The sequence below is a fragment of the Perognathus longimembris genome, chromosome 7 (assembly GCF_023159225.1).
Source record: "Perognathus longimembris pacificus isolate PPM17 chromosome 7, ASM2315922v1, whole genome shotgun sequence".
NCBI lineage: Eukaryota > Metazoa > Chordata > Mammalia > Rodentia > Heteromyidae > Perognathus > Perognathus longimembris.
This window is the reverse complement of record NC_063167.1, coordinates 6,053,165-6,074,385: the sequence shown is the minus strand read 5'-3', so window position 1 is coordinate 6,074,385 and position 21,221 is coordinate 6,053,165. Positions and strand designations below refer to the sequence as shown.

General features: G+C 44.5%; 1 protein-coding gene across 2 annotated transcripts in view; it reads right to left on the bottom strand.

The window, feature by feature from the left end:
* Positions 1-19,117, bottom strand: part of Ube4b (ubiquitination factor E4B) — a 114,592-nt gene extending 95,475 nt beyond the window's left edge. Inside the window, exon 1 of one of the 2 annotated variants that reach the window (XM_048350205.1) lies at positions 18,396-19,117. In XM_048350205.1, the coding sequence (XP_048206162.1) occupies positions 18,396-18,419 (24 nt within the window). In that variant the 5' untranslated portion in view covers positions 18,420-19,117. The remainder of the gene's footprint in view (positions 1-18,395) is intronic. The other variant, XM_048350204.1, reaches the window with a different exon arrangement.
* Positions 19,118-21,221: the final 2,104 nt, after the last annotated feature.

Genomic DNA, 21,221 nt, shown 5'->3' with positions numbered 1-21,221 from the left:
AAAGGATCAGTATTATCTCCTCTAAATAACAAAAGATTTTGTGTCACCCGGAGAGAACAAAAGCATAGCACTGAGCTACAGTGGCTCAGGCCTGTAATCCTAGCTACTCAGGAGGCTGAGGATTACGGTTCAAAGCCAGCCCAGGCAGGAAAGTTCTTGAGACCCTTATGTCCAATAAATTACTCAGAAAAAGGCAAAAGTGGCACTTGTGGCTCAAGTGGTAGAGCGCTAGCCTTGAGCACAAAGAAGCTCAAGGACAGCACCCAGCCCCTGAATGCAAGCCCTAGGACTGGCACCAAAAAAAAAAAAAAAAGCATAAAGAAAGAACTTCCCACAGAAATGGAGGGACAAAGGATGAATACAGCAGTGGTACTCACTAGATACTATGTTGAAAATGAACTATAGAACTTGCGGATGGGGTAGGAGGGAAAAACTGCGAGAGAGGGAAGGGATGACATTGCCCAAAAATAAATAAGACTTTTTACCTGACTTAGGTAATTTGCAACCCCTTTGTATATCACCTTTATAGTAACAATAAAAATTGGGCTGGGAATGTGACTTAAGTGGGAGAGTGCTTGCCTAGCATGCATGAAGCCCTGGGTTCAATTCTTCAGTACCACATAAACAGAAAAAGCCAGAAGTGGTGCTGTGGCTCAAGTGGTAAGCGTGCTAGTCTTGAACAAAAGGAAGCCAGGGACAGTGCTCAAGAACTGAGGTCAAGCCTCAGGACTGGCAAAAAAAAGGAACTTCCAACTCCTCCAGTTATGTTCTAAACCACAATGCACCCAAACATCTTGACCAGGAAATCTCATTCCTAGAGGGTTGCTTGTTCTGTTTTGGTTCTTATTTTACAAATTTAAATATGTTTTCCCCTTACCTGTGCTATCTTGATGTAGTGTTTCCCACCCTCCCAATAAAATCCTAAAAGTAGATTCAAAGCTGCAAGGGCCATGTTGGGTCAGATAGACCCTCCCACACAGATTTCAGTCAAACAAAAGGAAACACCTCCTTCCAGATCTCAAAACAGTCTGACTACCAATGGTCCTCAAAAGGAAGCTGATCTGGCACCTGAATGATAACATTTTCTAGGTCTCACTGTCATTGTCAACCTCTTCTGAAGGCTACTGAAAACTCCAACTAAAAGAATGCTGCTGGGGACCCACACCTGTAATCTTAGCTACTCAGATAGGGTCCCCTGCTTTGTCTGGGGCTACTCTCAAGCTTTGATTCTCCAATCTATGCCTGTCCACAAAGCTAGTATAACAAACATGTGTCACATATCCACCTTTTTAAGATGAGGTCCCATGAACTTTTTGCACAGCTTGACCATGAACCATGATTTCCTTGGACTGTGATTATAGAATGTGCTACCAGGCCCAGCTTGCACTTACTTTCTTTGCTAGAAAGTAAGAGTGGTTGGTTATGAACCTTGTCAGTAACTTGATACAGCTTTACACCCCCACTGGCCTCAGGCATAAAATCCCTTCGGGCAGTGACTACTTGGCACTATAGTAGCTGTTACTTATGAACAGAATAATCTTATTCCTCATGGAGACAGTGTTTGTTAATTAGTAGTAAGTGAACTTTCATACAGAATATTAGCATGCAGACACTGCATTTGTCTGCTCTAGTGCAGTATATGTGCAGTGAAACAGTAAATATTTCCATATTCTAGTTCAAAGTATATAGTAAGCCAACAGATAAGAAAGGAAAATACAATATTGCATAAAGATTCTTTTACCAAAAACTTTGAGTCCTTTGTTGAACTTTTTTATTACAGAAGATAAAACACTACCCCAAAGGCGTAATTCCTACCCTCAGGAATTCCACGTCCACTGGGAGAAAGAAGAAAAAGAACGCTGAGAGACAGAGCATGCACAGCAGTGCACAGGATATGAAAGACCACACAAAGGAGATGCTACCACTTCACGGGCAGATGATGCACATGCACACATGCAAGGAGCCTAGAAATGCTGTGTCTTTAAAAGAAAACAAAGTTACATTCACTTCAATGTTTCCTGCTTTTAAAATAAGGCTTGTTACTCTAGGCATTCACATACAGTGAGACCAAAGGAGGATATTCTTAGGAGAGGAACTCAAAGGTGCAATGTCTATGTGACTCTAATCATATAAATATTTATCCAAATGAACTGCAGGAAATGGGGAAAAATGAGGCCTGTTTGTGTTATGTGTGTTTTACTACAGTTTTAAAAAGCTGAATTGAAATGGAAGTTCTAAGGGCATGTATTGAGGATGTATTTACCTTCCAATGAATACCAGTGCAAATTATATGCAAACACAAGGAGCAATAAGCACAACAAATTCCCATTTTCCCTAATGTTTTCAGTTTCTTATGACAAGAATTAAAATTGTTCTCATTTTCTCTGTCTATAAAACCTGAAAACATGGGGCTGGGGATATAGCCTAGTGGCAAGAGTGCCTGCCTCGGATACACGAGGCCCTAGGTTCGATTCCCCAGCACCACATATATAGAAAACGGCCAGAAGCGGCGCTGTGGCTCAAGTGGCAGAGTGCTAGCCTTGAGCGGGAAGAAGCCAGGGACAGTGCTCAGGCCCTGAGTCCAAGCCCCAGGACTGGCCAAAAAAAAAAAAAAAAACCTGAAAACATTCAGATGTAGCTCTATTCCTCCAAGACACGGGGTGACAAAATGGCCCCCATCATCCAGCCAGGGAACAGAAGCATGGCAAATACCATAAGAGCCACAAGTGACTCAATTCATTTCTGTCCACAGTTGCCTGGTAAGACAAGTGAATGGTCAACGTGGGAGGGAATGCAATACCCTGGAGAGGAGCAGTGTAGTCCAGTCTGCTGCACTGGAGTCTTGTTCCTTCCACACACATTTGAGTGTTGGTGCTCACTTTCTGGAGAGTGGTCTCTTAAGAGTTGGGGAGACAGTAGGAGGAAGTGAGAAAGAGATGAGGTAGTGAACAGCATGCACAAAGCCAGTTATGATGATGTACACCAAGGACACCTCAGCACTATTCAGATTCTCAATTCCAGCTTCTTTCCATGACCCAGCTTTTCTTTTTTTGGTTCCTGGGTTCAGAAATAGGATTTCCATGTCCTTAAAATAAATCCTACTTACTTTAGCTCAATAAGTTGTTGTATTACTTACTGTGTATACAGTTATAAATACTTCCAATCCCAAGAGACACAATCAGCAGTATGTGCAGAGTAGCAGCTTGCTTTCTTCACTATTACATCTTCAGGATTCACATTCACTTACATTAACTCCATATGAATGTCAAGACTGGACCACTCACCAAGAGTAACTACAAAAACCTAGTAACTTACAAAACTTACAGTGCTTGAGTTGTGACCACAACCTGAGTTTCTTCTTCAGAACAAGTACATGTCAGCCAGGTAAGGGACACAGAAATGCTGGCAAGTGCATGGACAGTATGTAAGAATCCATATTGCTTACTTGGGAGAGGATCACAGGGCAAGACAGGCCAATATCTGAGGTTGCTCACCTCACTTCTTTGAATGTGATTCCTCTTGCTAATTATCAAGGGAGGAAAAGGAGAAAAGGGGAAAGAAGAAAAAAGAGGGAGGGAGAGAGGGAGGATAAATGTCTGGATATGTCTGTGAGGGCCTTTCACAGAGATGAACCAGAGGAAGACCTGCCTTCAACATGGAAGGCACCATTCCCATAGGCTGGAGATTCAGTGCAGGATGAGAAAAAAAGTGAAAATAGAAGGTAAACACCAAATCTCTTCAGCATCTCAGCAAGGACCTAAAATACACAGGATGAGTCCCTGCCCCTTAGAAGCCAAGGTGCTTATTCCACACAGATGTGAGGAATGGCTTATTTTCTGATGAACACATAAAGGGCCATTTCAACATCCACTAGAACCTTGAGAGGTGGTTTGTTGGTTTATCCAACCGACACAGCAACTTGCTTGGGCAGCCCTCCTCCCCAGGCAACGAGCTTAAAATGGCTCTATGTGGTCAGTGTGATGTGTGCAAGGGAGAGGTATAGGGGAACAGAGTGGGTAGGCAGGATTTTCCTTGGATGGAAGATATGCCTGTTGGCCCTTACTTCATGGCCTTGCCATTGGCTACCATATCTCCAGGGCTTTCTCTATGTCTCTTCATCTCCCAGGATGCATGAGCTGGATGGCCTCTAGTTCTTGTCCAAGTCACAGACAACAGGAGGACTGGTGGGGTAAGGCCAGCTCTTTCACTTCTTTGGAGAAACCTTCCGAACAGCTGCTGTCCTGGACTACAATTAGTCCTCTTTTCCCCTTCTGGCTCTGGAGAACCACTTCTTCATTCCACAGGATAGAGCTCTGTCACAGGCAACAGTGTCCCTTAGACTTTTGATGGGAGGGAGAGCTGATCTGCCCTGAGGTCTACACAGCTATGACAGCTGCAGATACTGCTGCAGATAGGAGGTGAGCTCCATATGAGCATGCTCCAATCCTGGGGCTTGAACTCAGGGCCTGAGCACTGTCCCTGAGGCCTCTACATCTTTACCCAGCAGATTCTGCTTTATTAAGGCCAGACCTTCAGCCTTGGGGGGAATCATGATTGTCAGCCTCATCCTATCAATACACCAGTACTGACCAAGGGATGGGGATAGCTATCTTCTGCAATGAGGTTAGATAAAAATCCATGTTAGCATCTCCCAGCACCTGCCCTTGTGCTCTGCCCCTCGTGCCTGAGCTCTGGTTAGTAACATGTACCCACTGAAGTGATTCTCCAGGCACCAGACCAGCTCTGGTTTGCAGGATGCCAACTGGCAGGCTTGGGCTGTGGTCACTGATATTCTCGTGTCTCCACTACCCATACCCTGTGCATCACTGCCAACCCTTGCCTGGCTTTAGGTGTTCCAGCATCCAGTGTCCTTGTCCACTGCAGCCCAAGCCCTACCACCCACTGCCTGGTACCCTATTGCCTAGCTCTCCACTCCCCACTACTCATGTCCAACTACTCCCCCAACTACCACCTAGTTCCTGGTGACCCTCCTCTCACTAGCTGCTGCCCCTCACCCCACCATCTGGCACCCTGTGCCACCACCCCGCTCCAACCACTGTCTCCAATAAAAGCTCTGTGTGTGTGTGTGTGTGTTCTAGCGCAGGCACACATGTACATGAGTATGCACCAATCCTGAGGCTTGAACTCTGAGCCTGTGTGCTATCCCTGAGCTCTTTTGCTCAAGGTTAGAGCTCTATTGCTTGAACCACAGCTCCACTTGCAGCTTTTTGCTGGTTAACTGGAGATATGAGTGTCATGAATATTCCTGCCCAGGCTGGCTTCAAACCACAATTCTCATATCTCAGCCTCCAGAGTAGCTAGGATTATAGGCCTTGCTTAAGCAAAAAAAATTTTGGTGCTGGTCCTGTGAACTCAGGGCTGGATATAGTCCCTGAGCTCTTGTGCTCAAGGCTAGCACTCTACTATTTGAAAGGCCACACCTTTACTTCTGGCTTTTTTGGTAGTTAGTTGGAGATAACTCACCAGCTTTCCTGCCCAGGCTGACTACCAACTATAATCCTCAGATCTCAGCCTCCTGAGTAGTTAAGATAACAGGCATAAGCCAGCAATGTCTGGCAGAGCAAAATTTCAAAGTAAGCCCTGGTGGCAGGGTAAGTAGTCAACTGAGACTGGAGGATGGTGAATTGAGACTGCAGGATAGTGAACTGGATGGAAGCCATCCTGATCCATACAGGGAGTCACTGACCAAGTGGATTACCTCTGTTTCCTCATTTCTAAGAAGGTAACAAACTATCACCCATCTACAAGGCAATATGGGAGGGATGAGTGAGAATGTTGAAACCAGCGACACCAGCCAGGAAGCACTGTATTTATAAATTGCTTTACTGAATGGCAACTCCTTTATACAACTACTTAAAGATAATAGAAATCTTTTTCTGAAAGAAAAGAAGGGCAATATAATGCACTATGCGAATTAGAACCTTAACAGCTCACACAATGCAAGCTTCAAGAGATCAGGGAATCAAGGCTGTTTCCTCTCCCACCACTACAACAGTGTCTAACACCCAGAGAGCACTTGGTAAATACTTGCTAAACAAATCAAAGTGTCTACCTGACAACAGTAGAAACAAAACTCAACCTTCTTTCTCCACTCTTTTGTTCTTTAAGCCTTCATTTTAGGCTCAGTTACTGTTTAATTCTAGTTTAAGATGCTGTTTCACCAGAACAATATGATGAGTAACATAACTACTGAAATTCACTTCACAGTTGTTAGTTAGCTCACTGTGAAATTAGCACCATGAGAAAACCAAAAGGCTCAGGAGCCTAAATCTGCCAACCATTATATGGCAGAGAAATATCCTGAAACTAGGGCTGTTTTACTGCTTCCTGTTATTAATAAAAGGATGCTTCCAGCTGTAACTTTATGTACTCATCAAAAAACATCACAAAGGATAGGAGAGTGTTTGCATCTCTGATGTCTCTTAAACAGATAAGATGAACTCCAGAGAGGAAAACAAGCATCACTACTTCTAACATCCACTTCCCAGAACTGGTCCTAAGAACTTAAAAGTCCCAGATGAAACAGCATTAAATTTTTTTTTTTTTTTTGGCCAGTCCTGGGCCTTGAACTCAGGGCCTGAGCACTGTCCCTGGCTTCTTCCCGCTCAAGGCTAGCACGCTGCCACCTGAGCCACAGCGCCCCTTCTGGCCGTTTTCCATATATGTGGTGCTGGGGAATCGAACGGAGAGCTTCATGTGTAGGAGGCAAACACTCTTGCCACTAGGCCATATTCCCAGCCCAGTATTAAATTTTTTTTAAAGAATTTAAAACTTGGGCAAGTTGTCACAGACCTGTTGCTCCAGTTACTCAAGAAGATGAGACAGGAAATTCTCTTAAGTCCAGGAGTTTAAGGCCAGCCTAGAGAACACTAAAAAAAATTATTCTTAAATTTTTTTAAGCTGTCTAAAGTATCTTTTTTATTTTTATTTTTTACTGATTCACAAAATAATTACTATAGAAACTAAAATAAGTTGTTCTGGGTTACAGAGCAGCATTTTTTCTCATTCCAATCAAAACTTTACATTCACACCACTAGTACCAAAATTCCAGCAGATCTATTCAACTGGGCTAGTAGCTCAAGTGGGCTCTTTAGATGCTGAAAATACCAACTAGGTATAAATAAAGGTTTATATCCTAAGGTGGACCCAACACTAAACTATGTAAATCCTCTAGGATTTAAACAATATCCCCCAGGCAATGCACAGGCCCTGTTTTACACAGGAAATGGCAACACTTTCCCATAACCACCTCATTCAAGTATGAATGCATTAACATAAAAAAAAACATGGTGCTAGAGGCAAGGCTCAAAGGTTGAGATTTCTACTTAGAAAAACACAAGGGGAACTGCCCCCACTGACACTTCCTTTTTCCAATTGACAAAATAAGAGTCTCATTCACAAGCCATTCTAACTAGGCCAAATCAAGCCAAAAGACTGCTGCATTCACATTTCACTAGCAAGCAACCAACAAAGTTTTCCCACCATAAGGACATTTGTATAAAGGAAAAGGGGAAGGGATGAGTTCACGTCTACCATGTCCAAGACCCTGGATTTACCCTCAGCACTGAGAAAAATAGCAAAAGTGAACAAACAAAAGCCCCACATAACTATCTGCCCCAAGCTGTCTTAAAATAAAAAGGTGGCCAAGCATTTGATGAAACTCCACTGAAGATGAGCAAGCGTGTGAGTGAGAAAGCAAGGGGGGGGAACAGGACAGACGGACATGGCTAAGCTGGAAGAGTGCCAGTTGTATTAAAAAATAAAATGATCAAAAGCATAAGGCAGTCAGGTGCTGGGTGCTGCCTGTAATCCTAGCTACTCAGGAGGATGAGATCTAACCATGAGAATCTTATCCCCAACTAACCACCAAAAAAGCTAGAAGTGGAGTGTGGCTCAAGCAGGAAAGTGCTACTTAAGCAAAAAACCTCAGGGACAGTGCCCATACTCTAGTTCAAGGCCCAATACTGACACACAAAATAAAACTAAAAATAAATGCTAAGGACTGGTGGCTTATGCTTATAACCCCAGCTATTCAAGAGACTAAGATCTGTGCAGGAAAATCCAGGAGATTCCAATCTCCAATTAACTATGGAAAAAGCCAGGAGTGTAAGTGTGGCTCAAGAGGCACAGTGGTAGCCGAAAGAAAGAAAAGAAAAATGCTTGGGGCTGGGAATATGGCCTAGTGGCCAGAGTGCTTGCCTCTTATACATGAAGCTGTGGGTTGGATTCCTCAGCACCACCTATATAGAAAAGGCCAAACAGTACAAAAAATGTACCCATGGCCTAACGTATGAAACTGTAACCCCTCTGTATATCACTTTGACAATAAAGTAATTATTATTTAAAAAAAAAAAAGAAAGAAAAAAGAATAGGCCAGACATGGCACTGTGGCTCAAGTGGTAGAGTGCTAGCCTTGAGCAAAAAGAAGCCAGGGACAGTGTTTAGGCCCTGAGTCCAAGCCCCAGGACTGGCAAAACAAAACAAAACAAAACAAAAAAACGCTTGGACAATGTCCAGGCCCTGGCACAAAAATAAATAAAATAAAATTGCCATACTTCATGTATATGAAGAGGGAGAGAACAAGAGTCTTTCAGATCAGCAAATACCAATGCTTCTTTTTTTTTTTGCCAGTCCTGTGCCATGGACTCAGGGCCTGAGCACTGCCCCTGGCTTTTTTGCTCAAGCACTCTGCCACTTGAGCCACAGCGCCACCTCTGGCCGTTTTCTATCTATGTGGTGCTGGGGAATCAAACCCAGGGCTTCATGTATATGAGGCAAACACTCTTGCCACTAGGCCACATTCCCAGCCCCCCAATACTTCTTAATAGTCACCATCTTCTTTTTTTTCCCCAAAGGGTATTAATCTCAAAAGAATAGACATAAAGTATGGGCAGAGGAAGAGGAAGAGAGTGTGCGTGTGTGTATGTGTGTGTATGTGTACTCAGGGCCTGGGCAAGAGCACTAGTAGCGCTCTTCCACTTGAGCCATAGCTCCACTTCTGGCTTTTTGGTGGTTAACTGGAGATAAGACACTTTTCTGCCAGGACTGGCTTTGAACCATGATCTTTAAATCTCAGCCTCCTGAGTGGCTAGAATTATAGGCGTAAGCCACTGGCGCTCAGCTTAGAAATACAGTATTTATCCTCACCACAGACTCTTCTATGTGCCATAATCCTGATGATCTTTTAGGACAGACTCAAATCCTCCCAATCTGTCCAGATTGCTCATTAGAATTTTAACTGCTCCTGAACAGTGCAGCCTACTGAACTGTCTGATTCTTAGCATGCAAACTCCAGCCATTTGTTCCTGAGTACCAGCTCACTGAAGGAAATGACCACACTTCTCCTCATGTTTGAGGTGGTATCCCCACCTGTGTATCCCTGGGTACTCAGCAGAGGAACTAAACAAATGTATGAGCACTTACATATTTGTAATGTTCTGGTTTTTTGTTTTGTAGAGGCTTTCAGGGGCCTCTACTCCTGAGCTCACCTCTCTGATCACATAGTGAGCAAAGCAACTGGTCTTGTGAAAGTCACCATAATCACCACATGGCCACATCCCAGAGTAAAGTCTCGGTCCTCCCCTACCTTACTTTCAGGCTATTTGATCTGATCACTCTGAATGATGTTCCCTCTAATGGCACACTGTCTTTCATGCCAAGCTGGCTGAGCTCTGCTTTTCAAGGTTCTGTTATCTCCTAATCTCAAAATGTGGAATGGGTCAGGGATCTTTCCTCTGCCCAATCTGTCCTCTCTACTTATACTCACTCTCTAGGCAATGGATGTGTGACTTTTAATTTACGGGTAGCTTCTACATTCTCATCCCCAAACCCAATCTCCTCCCACAAACAGCACACCCCTATACAACCTACTTAATATCCCCACATGGGTAAATAATAGGCAGCACTATCATAATATTTTCAAAACAGATCATTCCTTCTTCCGAATCTCTTCTTGAGATTTCTCCCATCTCAGTGTATGACAACATTCCATCTGCTAAGCAGCTTAGGCTAAAACTCGTGGTAATTAATTGGGTAGTAGAGGCAGTTAAATTGCTGCCTCTGAGAATGTAGCCATATAACCATGCCCTGGCCAGGGAGAAGGTAAGCAATGCTACATAAAACTTTCTGATCTTGTCCTCCAGGGAGAGGAGCATGCCCTTGCTGTCCTCTCAATCCCTACCTGGGGTCTGGAATGCAGGTTCCTCAAAGGAGTTGGGCAGCTTAACGTGGACCACAAGTTGATGCCTTCTATGAAGGATGCCAGGCACAAAACAATCAATTTGTCCCATAGTAACTGTGGGATTACTAAGTAAATCAGTTCTCAACTGCCTGCCCAGGCTTCTTTGTTTAAGCTATTAGTAAGATTAACATCCTGGGCTGGGAATGTGGCTTAGCAGTAGAGTACTTGCCTAGCATGCATGAAGCCCTGGGTTCAATTCCTGAGCACCACATATATAGAAATGGCCAGGGGGCTGGGGATATAGCCTAGTGGCAAGAGTGCCTGCCTCGGATACACGAGGCCCTAGGTTCGATTCCCCAGCACCACATATACAGAAAACGGCCAGAAGCGGCACTGTGGCTCAAGTGGCAGAGTGCTAGCCTTGAGCGGGAAGAAGCCAGGGACAGTGCTCGGGCCCTGAGTCCAAGGCCCAGGACTGGCCAAAAAAAAAAAAAAAAAAAAAAGAAATGGCCAGAAGTGGCGCTGTAGCTCAAGTGGCAGAGTGCTAGCCTTGAGCAAAAAGGAAGCCAGGGACAGTGCTCAGGCCCTGAGTTCAAGCCCCAGGACTGGCAAAAAATAAAAATAAAAAAATCTTTTGCTTAGGCTGTCCTCAAACTGCAATCCCCCACATCTGCCTCCCAAGTAGCTAGAATTATAGGCAGGAGCCACACTGTGCAGCTGCTTCATGTCACTTTAAGGAAAAAGTCCCACAAACATGTGGCCACCTCAAGCTACAGCTTGCCAATCTGCAGGCAGAGATAAAAGAAAAATATATAGATCTCTACCTGAGGAATGCTCATGGTCTGTCTACAGTATAAGTTTACTCGGAGTCTGGTAATTAGGGGCTAAGCAGAGGTGAAAAAGTCAACTCCTTCAGCAACCAGCGGGAAGCAAGCTAGAGGAACTGCTCTAGCTCAGGATATTCTCTAGTAGCGGGCTAAGTCAGGAATCCACACCACTGCCGAACAAGACACCTCCAAATGCATCCAGACATGAGCTGACAATGAATGGACACAGAGCAGGGAGAGCACACATTCCCCATTCTCCCTCTTCCAAATGCGAGTCTCTACTGTCCTATCCTAGCCCACTACAGCATATTAGGGGGCAGTGTTTACATTTAAAGGTTATTGGAAACTATGTATCTCCACATTTTGCACTCCCCAATTGATGTGGGGTTGCCTCCTTTAGGGGCCAATTTCAGTGTTGGGAAGAAGGGTTTGGAAGAAAAGATATATTGTCAAGACAACTTTCAAGTGAACAAATGACTACTCAGTATGAAAGTCTTTCATTTCTCAGCCACAAGTGTCTGTGGCCAGATGACTTAGGTTCTGGCCACTGAGAGATGAGCAGGAGTGATCTGTATAACTTCCAGGTTATGCTATGAAACAGGAGCGCTACACATACTCCTTCCCCTCCCTCTACCTTCTTCTCCAGCTAGATTGCAGACACACATGAACCAAAAGGTAGAAGCTGTATGTTAGGGAAACTGGCATAAGACAGACAGTAGCTAAGGCCTCAAATGAGTACCAAGCTGCCACCCAGGCCCAGATTTCTATTTAGAAAGAAATAAGCTATTTTACATCTCTATGCTTTAACAACTCAATAAAAACTTGAGGGCTGGGGATATGGCCTAGTGGCAAGAGTGCTTGCCTCGTATACATGAGGCCCTGGGTTCGATTCCCCAGCACCACATATACAGAAAACGGCCAGAAGTGGCGCTGTGGCTCAAGTGGCAGAGTGCTAGCCTTGAGCAAAAAAAGAGGCCAGGGACAGTGCTCAGGCCCTGAGTCCAAGCCCCAGGACTGGCAAAATAAAAAATAAAAAAACTTGATTTATCTGGCCATCCTCAACTCCACTCTCACACGCCACCATCCCACCCATCACCCAATCCTACTGGCTCCCCTCACAAAGTACCTGAGCCTCAAGTATCCTTCTTACCTTCTATCCCTGGCTAGCCCCACATCATCTCTCAACAGGACTCCTCCTAACCTTTCTGACTTCCTTCTTTCCCACTTGAGCTAAACACTTCACAGTGGTCAGAACAGTTTTTTTAAAGCATAAATAAAAATGTAAACCTCCTGAGGGCAGAGATTTCTGTCTGATTTGCTTATTGGCATATCTCTGTAGTCTAGAAGCAATGCTGAGCATACATTCTATTTCAGAAAATATAATGGCACAGGTTGTAAGCTGCACTATTATTTTATAGAAAATATATACTGCCCATTAAACACAAAAATGCCTTAACAATAGACAGGGACAGAGTAGCAATATGTACTACCAGGCTTTTCTTGTTTTAAAATTTTGCTCTGAGCCACGTGGAAGATTCAAACTTTCCTGATGCTGGTTGGTGTGAAAGGAAATTCTCACTGTGGGTGACACAGCTTCATTCAACTCTGGGTTGAAACCCTAATGTACTTGGTTGTTATTGCCTTGCAATAAAACATGGAATTGTGGTCATGTTCCCAACAACAAACATTTTCTTTGCTAATATCAAATTGACACCCACTGCCATTGCTCTCCCTCTCTGCATACAAAATAATTGTTGCTTTCAATGCTGAATCAAAGAGTAATTTTTCTGAAGACACTTAAAATGGCAACTAAATTGAAACCCTATTATAGCACTCAACAAAGAGGCAATAATGTAAACAAGTGTAACAAGGTTAAAACATAAACAGGAAATGACAACTGTGTCACAACCCAAACTAGTCAACAGTAATTACAACCAGTATGATCTACAATGAAAATTAAAATAAAGCATCCCATTCAAAGGTACTAAATGGGAAGAGAAGGCGGGGAGGTCTGTCTCAACTAACTAAAACACAGGAAAACTCAGTAGCTTTTTGCTGAAGGAATGACCAAGTTCGCCTGTTGCACAGTGTCCCAAACACGTCTGGGCCGCCTCATTCTCCCTGACTAGGTCACAAAAGCATCCACCTCAAGATCTGCCATACTGGTTTCTCCCTGAATGAGGAAACATTCATCTCCTGGACATCCCTTAAAATCTTTTCAAAACATGCCTCTTTAAACTGAGCTGTGGTACAGCCAGTAGTCCCGGCTACTAGGGAGGCTCAGATGGGGTTTAAGATCAGCTTGGATAACAGGGTAGGACCCTCTCTCAAACAAAAAACACCAAACCTGCTACTTCCTAATACTGCACAAATTACACACCCAGTTGCTTTCCAACCCCTCAGGCTACTTTTCCTACCTATCACCAAAAGATAGCTGATAAGCATCTTCATTTACCTACCTCTAGCAGGGCAGCAAAGCTTGGCACAGGCAGGGTTCAAGCGGGGTTGGATGTGCAAGTAAACTGTAAACATGGCTGAGTGAAGTGCCCACAGGCAGACAGCTCCTCTAGATTCACATGCTATACGCTCTGCAGGAGCTGGAGCCTTTCTGCCTTCCTCCCACACAGAGCTCAGAGCTATTTGATGGGTTCTACTCTTAGCCATAACAACCAGAAATAAAAGTCCACTGTGCTTGCTCTCCCCATCTCTCTGGCTCAGGGAGGAAAGTTCTGAAGGCCTTATAGTAAAGTGATTAAGAACTCTGGAGCCAGACTTCAGATTAGAATCCATGGTTCCATCACTCACTAGTAGGTCTTTCAGTAAATTTGTTAATTTCTATTTGCCTCAATTTTCTTACCTGTAAAATGGAGATGCTAATACTAGCCTTGCTAACCAAGTGTTTAACTAACTGCTTACATGTTCTAAGAACTCAGCAAGGGGCTAGGAATGTGGTTTAGTGGTAAAGTGCTTGCCTAGCTTGCATGAAGCTCTGGGTTCTATTCCTCAGTACCACATAAACAAAAAGGGCCAGAAGTGGGCGCTGTGGCTCAAGTGGTAGAGTGCTAGCCTTGAGCAAAAGCAGCTCAGGGAGAGTACCCAGGTCCTGATTTCAAGCTCCAAGACTGGCAAAATAAGTAAATAAATAAACAAATAATCAGTACGGGTCTGCTAATATCAAGGTGATCAGTCTATCTTTTCTCTAAAAGAAGTGAAAAGGAGGACTGGGATGCTACACTCACTCTCTTCCAGGCTTGAGCAAGATGATCTTTAATTGTCAAGTGGGGAGTAGGGACTATATCTACTGTGCTGGGGAAAAGCCTGAGCCTGTCACAAGGACAAAAAGGGTTAAAGAGGTAGAGATGGTAGAACAGAAAGGCCAGGATAGGGTCTTCGAGCTGGTTCATCTTTCCAATGATACAGAGTAAAACTACCTCTGCTTTCTCTAACATCTGCTCCATATCTAGAATTTCTTTGTTTCTTCGTTTTCTTTTTTGCCAGTCCTGGGCTTGGGACTCAGGGCCTGAGCACTGTCCCTGGCTTCTTTTTGCTCAAGGCTAGCACTCTACCACTTGAGCCACAGCACCATTTCTGGTTTTTTCTATATATGTGGTGCTGAGGAATCAAACCCAGGGCTTCATGTATGTGAGGTGAACACTTTTACCACTGGGCCATATTCCCAGCCCCATTTCTAGAATTTCTTATCCAATCTCAATCACCCTTGCTGCAAGCTAGAAACTGAGAAGTCACCTTTTCTCTTTCTTTCACACCAGATGTTAGAGAACAGAATTATTTCTGTAATCCTGTTTGCTCTCTTCCATTCCTACTGTCATGGCCACAGTTGGTGGGACTCCACTAGCTACCTCCTAGTTAGTCACAGCCTGCTAATGAGTCTTCCAGTCTGTAGCTACCTTCCTGTAATCCACTGTCTACCACCTTCCAGTCATCTTTCTAAGCCCTTAATATCTTAGAGAGGCTTCTTCTGGCCTTACAAAGAAGGTTCAAACTCCTAAGCTTTCTAACAGCTCTCAAGGTCTGGTGCCTGCCATCCTGGCAGGCAAACTCCCACAATCCTATCCTACCCTACCACTTGGTGCTGTTTCCTGAGACACCATCACACACCTGGCTTCCAGCCTTCACTAAGACGCTGCTCCAGCAGGGGCCTCTTTGTGTCCTGTGCAGACCTCCACAACAGCACTTGGCACTGCACTGTAATTCCAGATTAGTATCTAAAATTAAATTAAACCTCAAATTATAATTTCCTGAAATGCTATGGAGTGAACCATTTGAGGCTGAGACAGACACAGAAACAGACAGACAGACACAGATACAGACACAGTCAGTTCCAACAAAACCTGAGCACATCATGAATGCTTTAGTTTAAAACATCACTTTTGGGAAAAACTATGTACATCCAGCAGAGTGGGACACACTAGTTCAGAGGTCTCCAGAGCCAGGCATGGCCCCCAGCCCTTTAGTTTTGCATTTTGCTAACTTTACCTTGAGCTCTCAGAATCCTCCCATCTCTGCCTTCCAAGTACTCCCATGACGGGTATGCACCACCATGATGGGAGCATGCTATTTATATAGACAGTTGGTAAATAAATTGTAAAAGGGGACCTAGAATCAAGAGCCCTTGGTCTGGATTCTAATCCTGTCACTTCTAAGTCAGGTCACCACTTAACTTACATCTCAGTTTTCTCACCTGTAAAATAAGCAATTGAGACCTGTACTGTTTTACTAAATGTGCCTGGCAAAGTAAGGGCTCCTAAGGCTGTAAAGGTCAATACTTTTCCACTTACAGAGGGCAGCCTAGGCTATACAGCAAGACCCTATCTAAGAAACAAAAACCAAAAAAAAATAGGAAGGAAAAAAATTCAAGGTCAAGTATTCTGTATTTGGGAAGGAACACTATACATTCTAAAACCTTGACCACACCCTGATTCCTAGCCAGTCATCCTGCAGAAGTAGGTCATAAAGATTTAGAAGAGAAAAAAAAAAAAAGAGAGAGAAAATCATTTCAACACAATCTCACCACCACTGTTGGAAAAAACAGCTTATAATGCTTGCCCTAGTTACAGCAGCATCTTAGTAGATAACAACAACATGTGAGTAAGCTACAGAAGGAAGATAATGTAAATGATGATGCTCTGGCATGTAGGTTCCTAAAGAGCCTGAAGTTAGTCAGAGATCTTCTGGATGGAACAAAGAATTTACAGTAACTTACTACATATAAATAACAAATGGCGATAAGGGTCAAGAGGTCTATTTTCAAAGCACAAGAAAGAAAAGTAAAACAATTCAAAGATGATCTGTGACAGCTATCAAAAAAAAATGCCCACAAGTAAAAGCTTCCAAAGCAACTAGTCTGGTTAGACCAGTCTTTATTTTTCATAGGCTGTATTCGCAAATATTTTCACTTTGTTAAAATATGAAATTGTCTTACCTCATTTCCCAACTTAAGAGTGAGATCACTGTCGTGCCTGTTTTAATCCTGAAATGTTCGCTTAAACTTTCACAGTAGAAAATGCATTTTTAAAAATCAAATCAATATCACCTACCACATCTATGACACAAATTTTCACCAACAGAGTAAAAACACAAAGGCAAAATCTTTGAAAACTAAACCCAGAGTTAAAGAAATTGGACTTAACATAAAAAACAGACACAAAAGAGATTCTTTTTTTAAAAAAACACAATTTTTTCTAGCTTCTAATTAGAAGAAAATGACCAGTCATGGTACCGTCCCTTTGTACTCAGGCCAACCAATTTGTTGAAAATGACTTTATACTTACAGCAGTGAATTTAAGTTCTCACATTCATTTTTAGTATTCTGTTGATGTGGGGGAAAATTCCTTTATTTCTTCCACAAGGGTTATATGTGTGCCATATTAAGGTTACAACAAAGTTGTACTGTCCTTAAAGACTGGATAGACATGCTTCAGATTATACAATATCTTAGTCTATATACGTTATAGGTTTGTAAATAATTTCTTGGTTAAAACTGCAATAAGTAAAAAATAGACAATTTAAAAATCAAGAAAAAAGTAATTTGTGGGAGTAAAGGACAACTGAAAAACAGAGTCTGTCTTCTAATCACCTATTCAAAGAAAAGAAAAATAGAGGTGGGGGACTGCTTTTAAAAACTACATAAAACAAAGTGCTCCTGGGAAATCAACATTTCCTGAAACTACTCAGCATTTTCCTAAGACTACATATTTGAAGAAAATCAAGTCAGTAAAATAAAATGAACAATCCTGACATTCCAGAAACCAAGTACCACAATCAACAAAATTATGTTGTTTGCTTCCTCTCCTGTCTGACCCTTTACCCAACCACTTGCATGCCCAATCCCTGAAGAATTTTAGTGACTAAGGAAGCACACAGGACTGGAGGGAAAAATGCAGCATGGGAATCTTAACTGTACAACCCAACCTGATGGATGACTACTTTCATAACACTGCAGGGGAAGTTTAAACCAGCCAGAAGAAAAAATGAGGAGGTAGGGTGAATGGGGCCCAGCTAGCAGAAGTCTGGATAAGGACGCTCCCAGTTTGTAAAAAGGCAGGGAAAAGTCAGTAGATTCACAGGAAATTCCTTGTATCCTAGTTGCCACTACTTTTAGGACAATCTTAGTAAACAAAAATCCTTACAACCTCAGTAAGATTTGCATGGCTTCTTTCAGAAATGAAAAGCAAGAGAGTTTATAAAGTCATCTATTTCCTGTTCAATCTCTGCTACAGCAAAAAAAAAAAAAAAAAAAAAAGATAAGTTTTTCCAAAGGAGGGAGGGGGGTAGGAAAAAGTATAAAGAAAGAATGGAATACCAGATGTCATTGTCTCTTAAAATCACGACCGTTTCCCTGGAATCCTCTAAACTGTTGAGAAGAGACACACTTTGTCAAATATCAAAGAATATGTCTGTAAGCCACCTCCCAAAGACAAAGGTATGTTTAATGAACTTACACAACGAGAGGGCCCCACAAATCTGGGCTTTCAAACATTTTGATTCTCCCCCAAATTCTCGAAGACAGACGGACACAGAGACACACGGCCTTACTATTATCTCAATCCAGTCTCTTTTACTTGAATCCCCTTAAGAAAGAACACCTGAGAACGCACGAGAAAAAAAATCAAGCGGATTTCCGAATGCAGAAAGAAGGCAAGGGAAATGAAAAGAGACTGTGAGCAGGAGACCCCCCCTGCGGGGGTCGTTTTATTCTTGGAAAATGTCATCTCCATCCCTTCTTCAAACCCACAGCCCCACACGGCAGCACTGGCGCAATGCCTTCCCCGCTCCAAGCGCCCAAGAGTTGCCGACGAACCCCTCAAGGTGTCCCCCCACCACCCCACCACCCCCGATCTCCTCACCTCGTCAGCGCTCAGCTCCTCCATCGCTGTCCTCTTAATGGTGAAAGGCGTCGGGGAAGAGAGATCCTGGGGTTCTCGAGACCGGGGCGGGAGCACGGAGAGGGGAAGGTGTCTGTCTACCAGGCTGTCTGGTTCCCCCGAATATGGGGGAGGTTTCAGAATTGCATAGTCAGAGGTTTAAAAAAAAATAGTAATAAGAAGAACACGAGGCACTGGATTGCCTGGGCTGCGGTCGCTCCCAGCGCCCCGGAGGCTCCTACAGCTGCTCTGGCCCCCGGGCGGCCACCGCGGGCCGCCGCCGCCGCCGCCGCCGCCGCCACGGGGTTACCTCAAGGCGCCGCCACTCACAGCCCTCCGCCGCCCGGGCTACCCGACCCGGCAGCGCGGCGGTCTCCAAGTCGTCTCCGGCCCCCCAACGTGCGGGGTCGTCCCCGGCGGAGGCACCACAGCTCGCTTCGCGACCCCCCTGCAGCCCCCCGGCGGGAACAGCCCCGCCGCCGAGAGGATGCCCTGAGGGAAGACGACCTCCCAGCCGCTCCCTCGGTGCTCGGCGCGGTCCCGCGGAGCCCCTCCCCTCTAAAAGCAGTCCGGACACGCCCCTCCTCCACGTTGGAGCCCGGGGAGGGGGGAGGGGAGGGTGGGACTGGCGAAGCTTTCGCTGGAAGCGTGAGTCCTCCTACCCCTCCACCCCTACTCTTACCCCCTCACCCCACCAAGTATTATTCATCAAAACAACAGGGCGGCCATCTTTGAAAGGGATCACGTGACCCCGCGGAGGAGGCGGGGCTCCTGGCTCCAGGACACGATAGCCAATAAGCAGCGGGCGTCGCTCCGCCGATTTCCTCTTTCCTGCGTCCTTTCCCCGCCCCCGGCTCCTCCCCTCCCACGCAGCAGCGTCGTGCGGAGGGGGTGGGGCGAAAGGGACTGCCGTGGGCGAGGGGCGGGGTGGGGCGTTGCCGGGGCGTTGTCGTGGCGACCGCGCCAGGGCAGTGGGCGGGGCCCTTGGCTCAGGTAGGGTAGCCCCGGGAGGGACCGCTCCATCCCCGTAAGAGGCGCCTGCAGGGGGCGCTCGCTCGCGCCCCGGGTTCCCGCGGCGCCTCCGTTGTTCCCAGGCGAGGTCTGCGGTCCAATGACGTAGAGCCCTGAAACCCACGGCCGCGCCGCTGAAACCCAGCAGCAGAAAGCAGCCTTGTCGCTGTTCCTGCACCCTGCTGATTGCTCTCGTGCTGCACAACTGCTACCATCCTCTGCACCCCTCGTCCCCAGGAAAGCCCATGGCAGAAAATTAACAGGACCTTTCGTACATTTTATTTTACGTAGAGACTTATAAAAATGAAAATGGATAAAATCTGAAGGTAAACGTGGATGAGACACAAATAGCTGCCGAATGTGAACAGCATTCGAAAAATCAAGCTTCAACTGGACGTGAATGTAAATATTTTGCTATACACGGAGCTAAATGGAGCCAAGTAACTTAACCAGGAAATTACAGATTCTGCCATAGGTAATTAATATATTGGATGGTTTGCTGAGCCACAATCTTGTTTGTGAGACAGCCTTGCTATGTAGCCCAGGTTGGCCTTGAACTCACTGTAGTAGCCTGTAGTAGCTTCCCACTTCATATCCTCCCAGCTTCCTGAATGTGAAGATCACAGGCATGTGCCACCATGTTGGACAAACAACCGATAAACTTAACGTTTTCATTCCAGCATTAAAAGAGTTAAAATTTATTTGCTACATGCTTAAAATAGGAACCTGACTAGTAGATATGCTCGGAATTTGTGAGTAAAATTAAACCACTGCTGGCTTTGCATGTTATGTGCTTTCCAGGAAAGGAATTCTGTGCAAGCCAGAATGTAGACTCCTGATGTCATTCATGTTAATGCCTTCATTTCTTTTTAAACATCACTATTGCCATAAAAACATGCCATATAATTCTTCCATTTCAAGTGTACAGTTGTTGGAAACACACAACCCTCTGGGAACAAAAAAAGAAACATACAGGCAATATAGGTTTTGAGCCGGGCAGGCACACTGGGCAGGATGGTCCACTTGGTTTTTATCTTAACCCAAGGGGTGATGGTAAGGTGTCAAATTCACAATTTTATTTATTTATTTTTCTAAAAATACAAGGAGTTTAGGAGGCACTCTAACCATTAGTGAAAGATCCCTACAGGGACAAGGCTGTCCTTTTGGAGGCAAAGGCGCATATTCTTCTCATGGCTGGCTGGGAACAGTGCTCTGACAGTTGCAGTTGGAGGAGGTTGGTAAAGTCAGTGGAAAGTTCCCACTCAATGGGAAGGTGGGGTGTGCTTATTCTTTAACTCCACTGGTAGAGACTTGACATGGCTAGCTGGTTACAAACAACATAGATGAGAAGTACATAATTTCAGGAACTATCAGTGCCAGGACATATCAGTACAGAATGACAACTACTTATAAGATGTAGGGGCTGGGGATATGGCCTAGTGGCAAGAGTGCTTGCCTCGTATACATGAAGCCCCAGGTTCAATTCCCCAGCACCACATATATAGAAAGTGGCCAGAGGTGGTGCTGTGGCTCAAGTGGCAGAGTGCTAGCCCTGAGCAAAAGAAGCCAGGGACAATGCTCAGGCCCTGAGTCCAAGCCCCAGGACTGGCCAAAAAAATTATATATTATGTGTCTTCTTCTGTCACATTTCTTTCACTTAGCATGTTTTCAAGGTTCATGTAGTCATATGTATTAGTACTTCATTTCTTTAATTCCAAACAATATCTATCTCATAGGCATAACACTATCAATTCATAGTTAGCAGATAAGTGGGTCATTCTATCTTTTGGCTAGCTT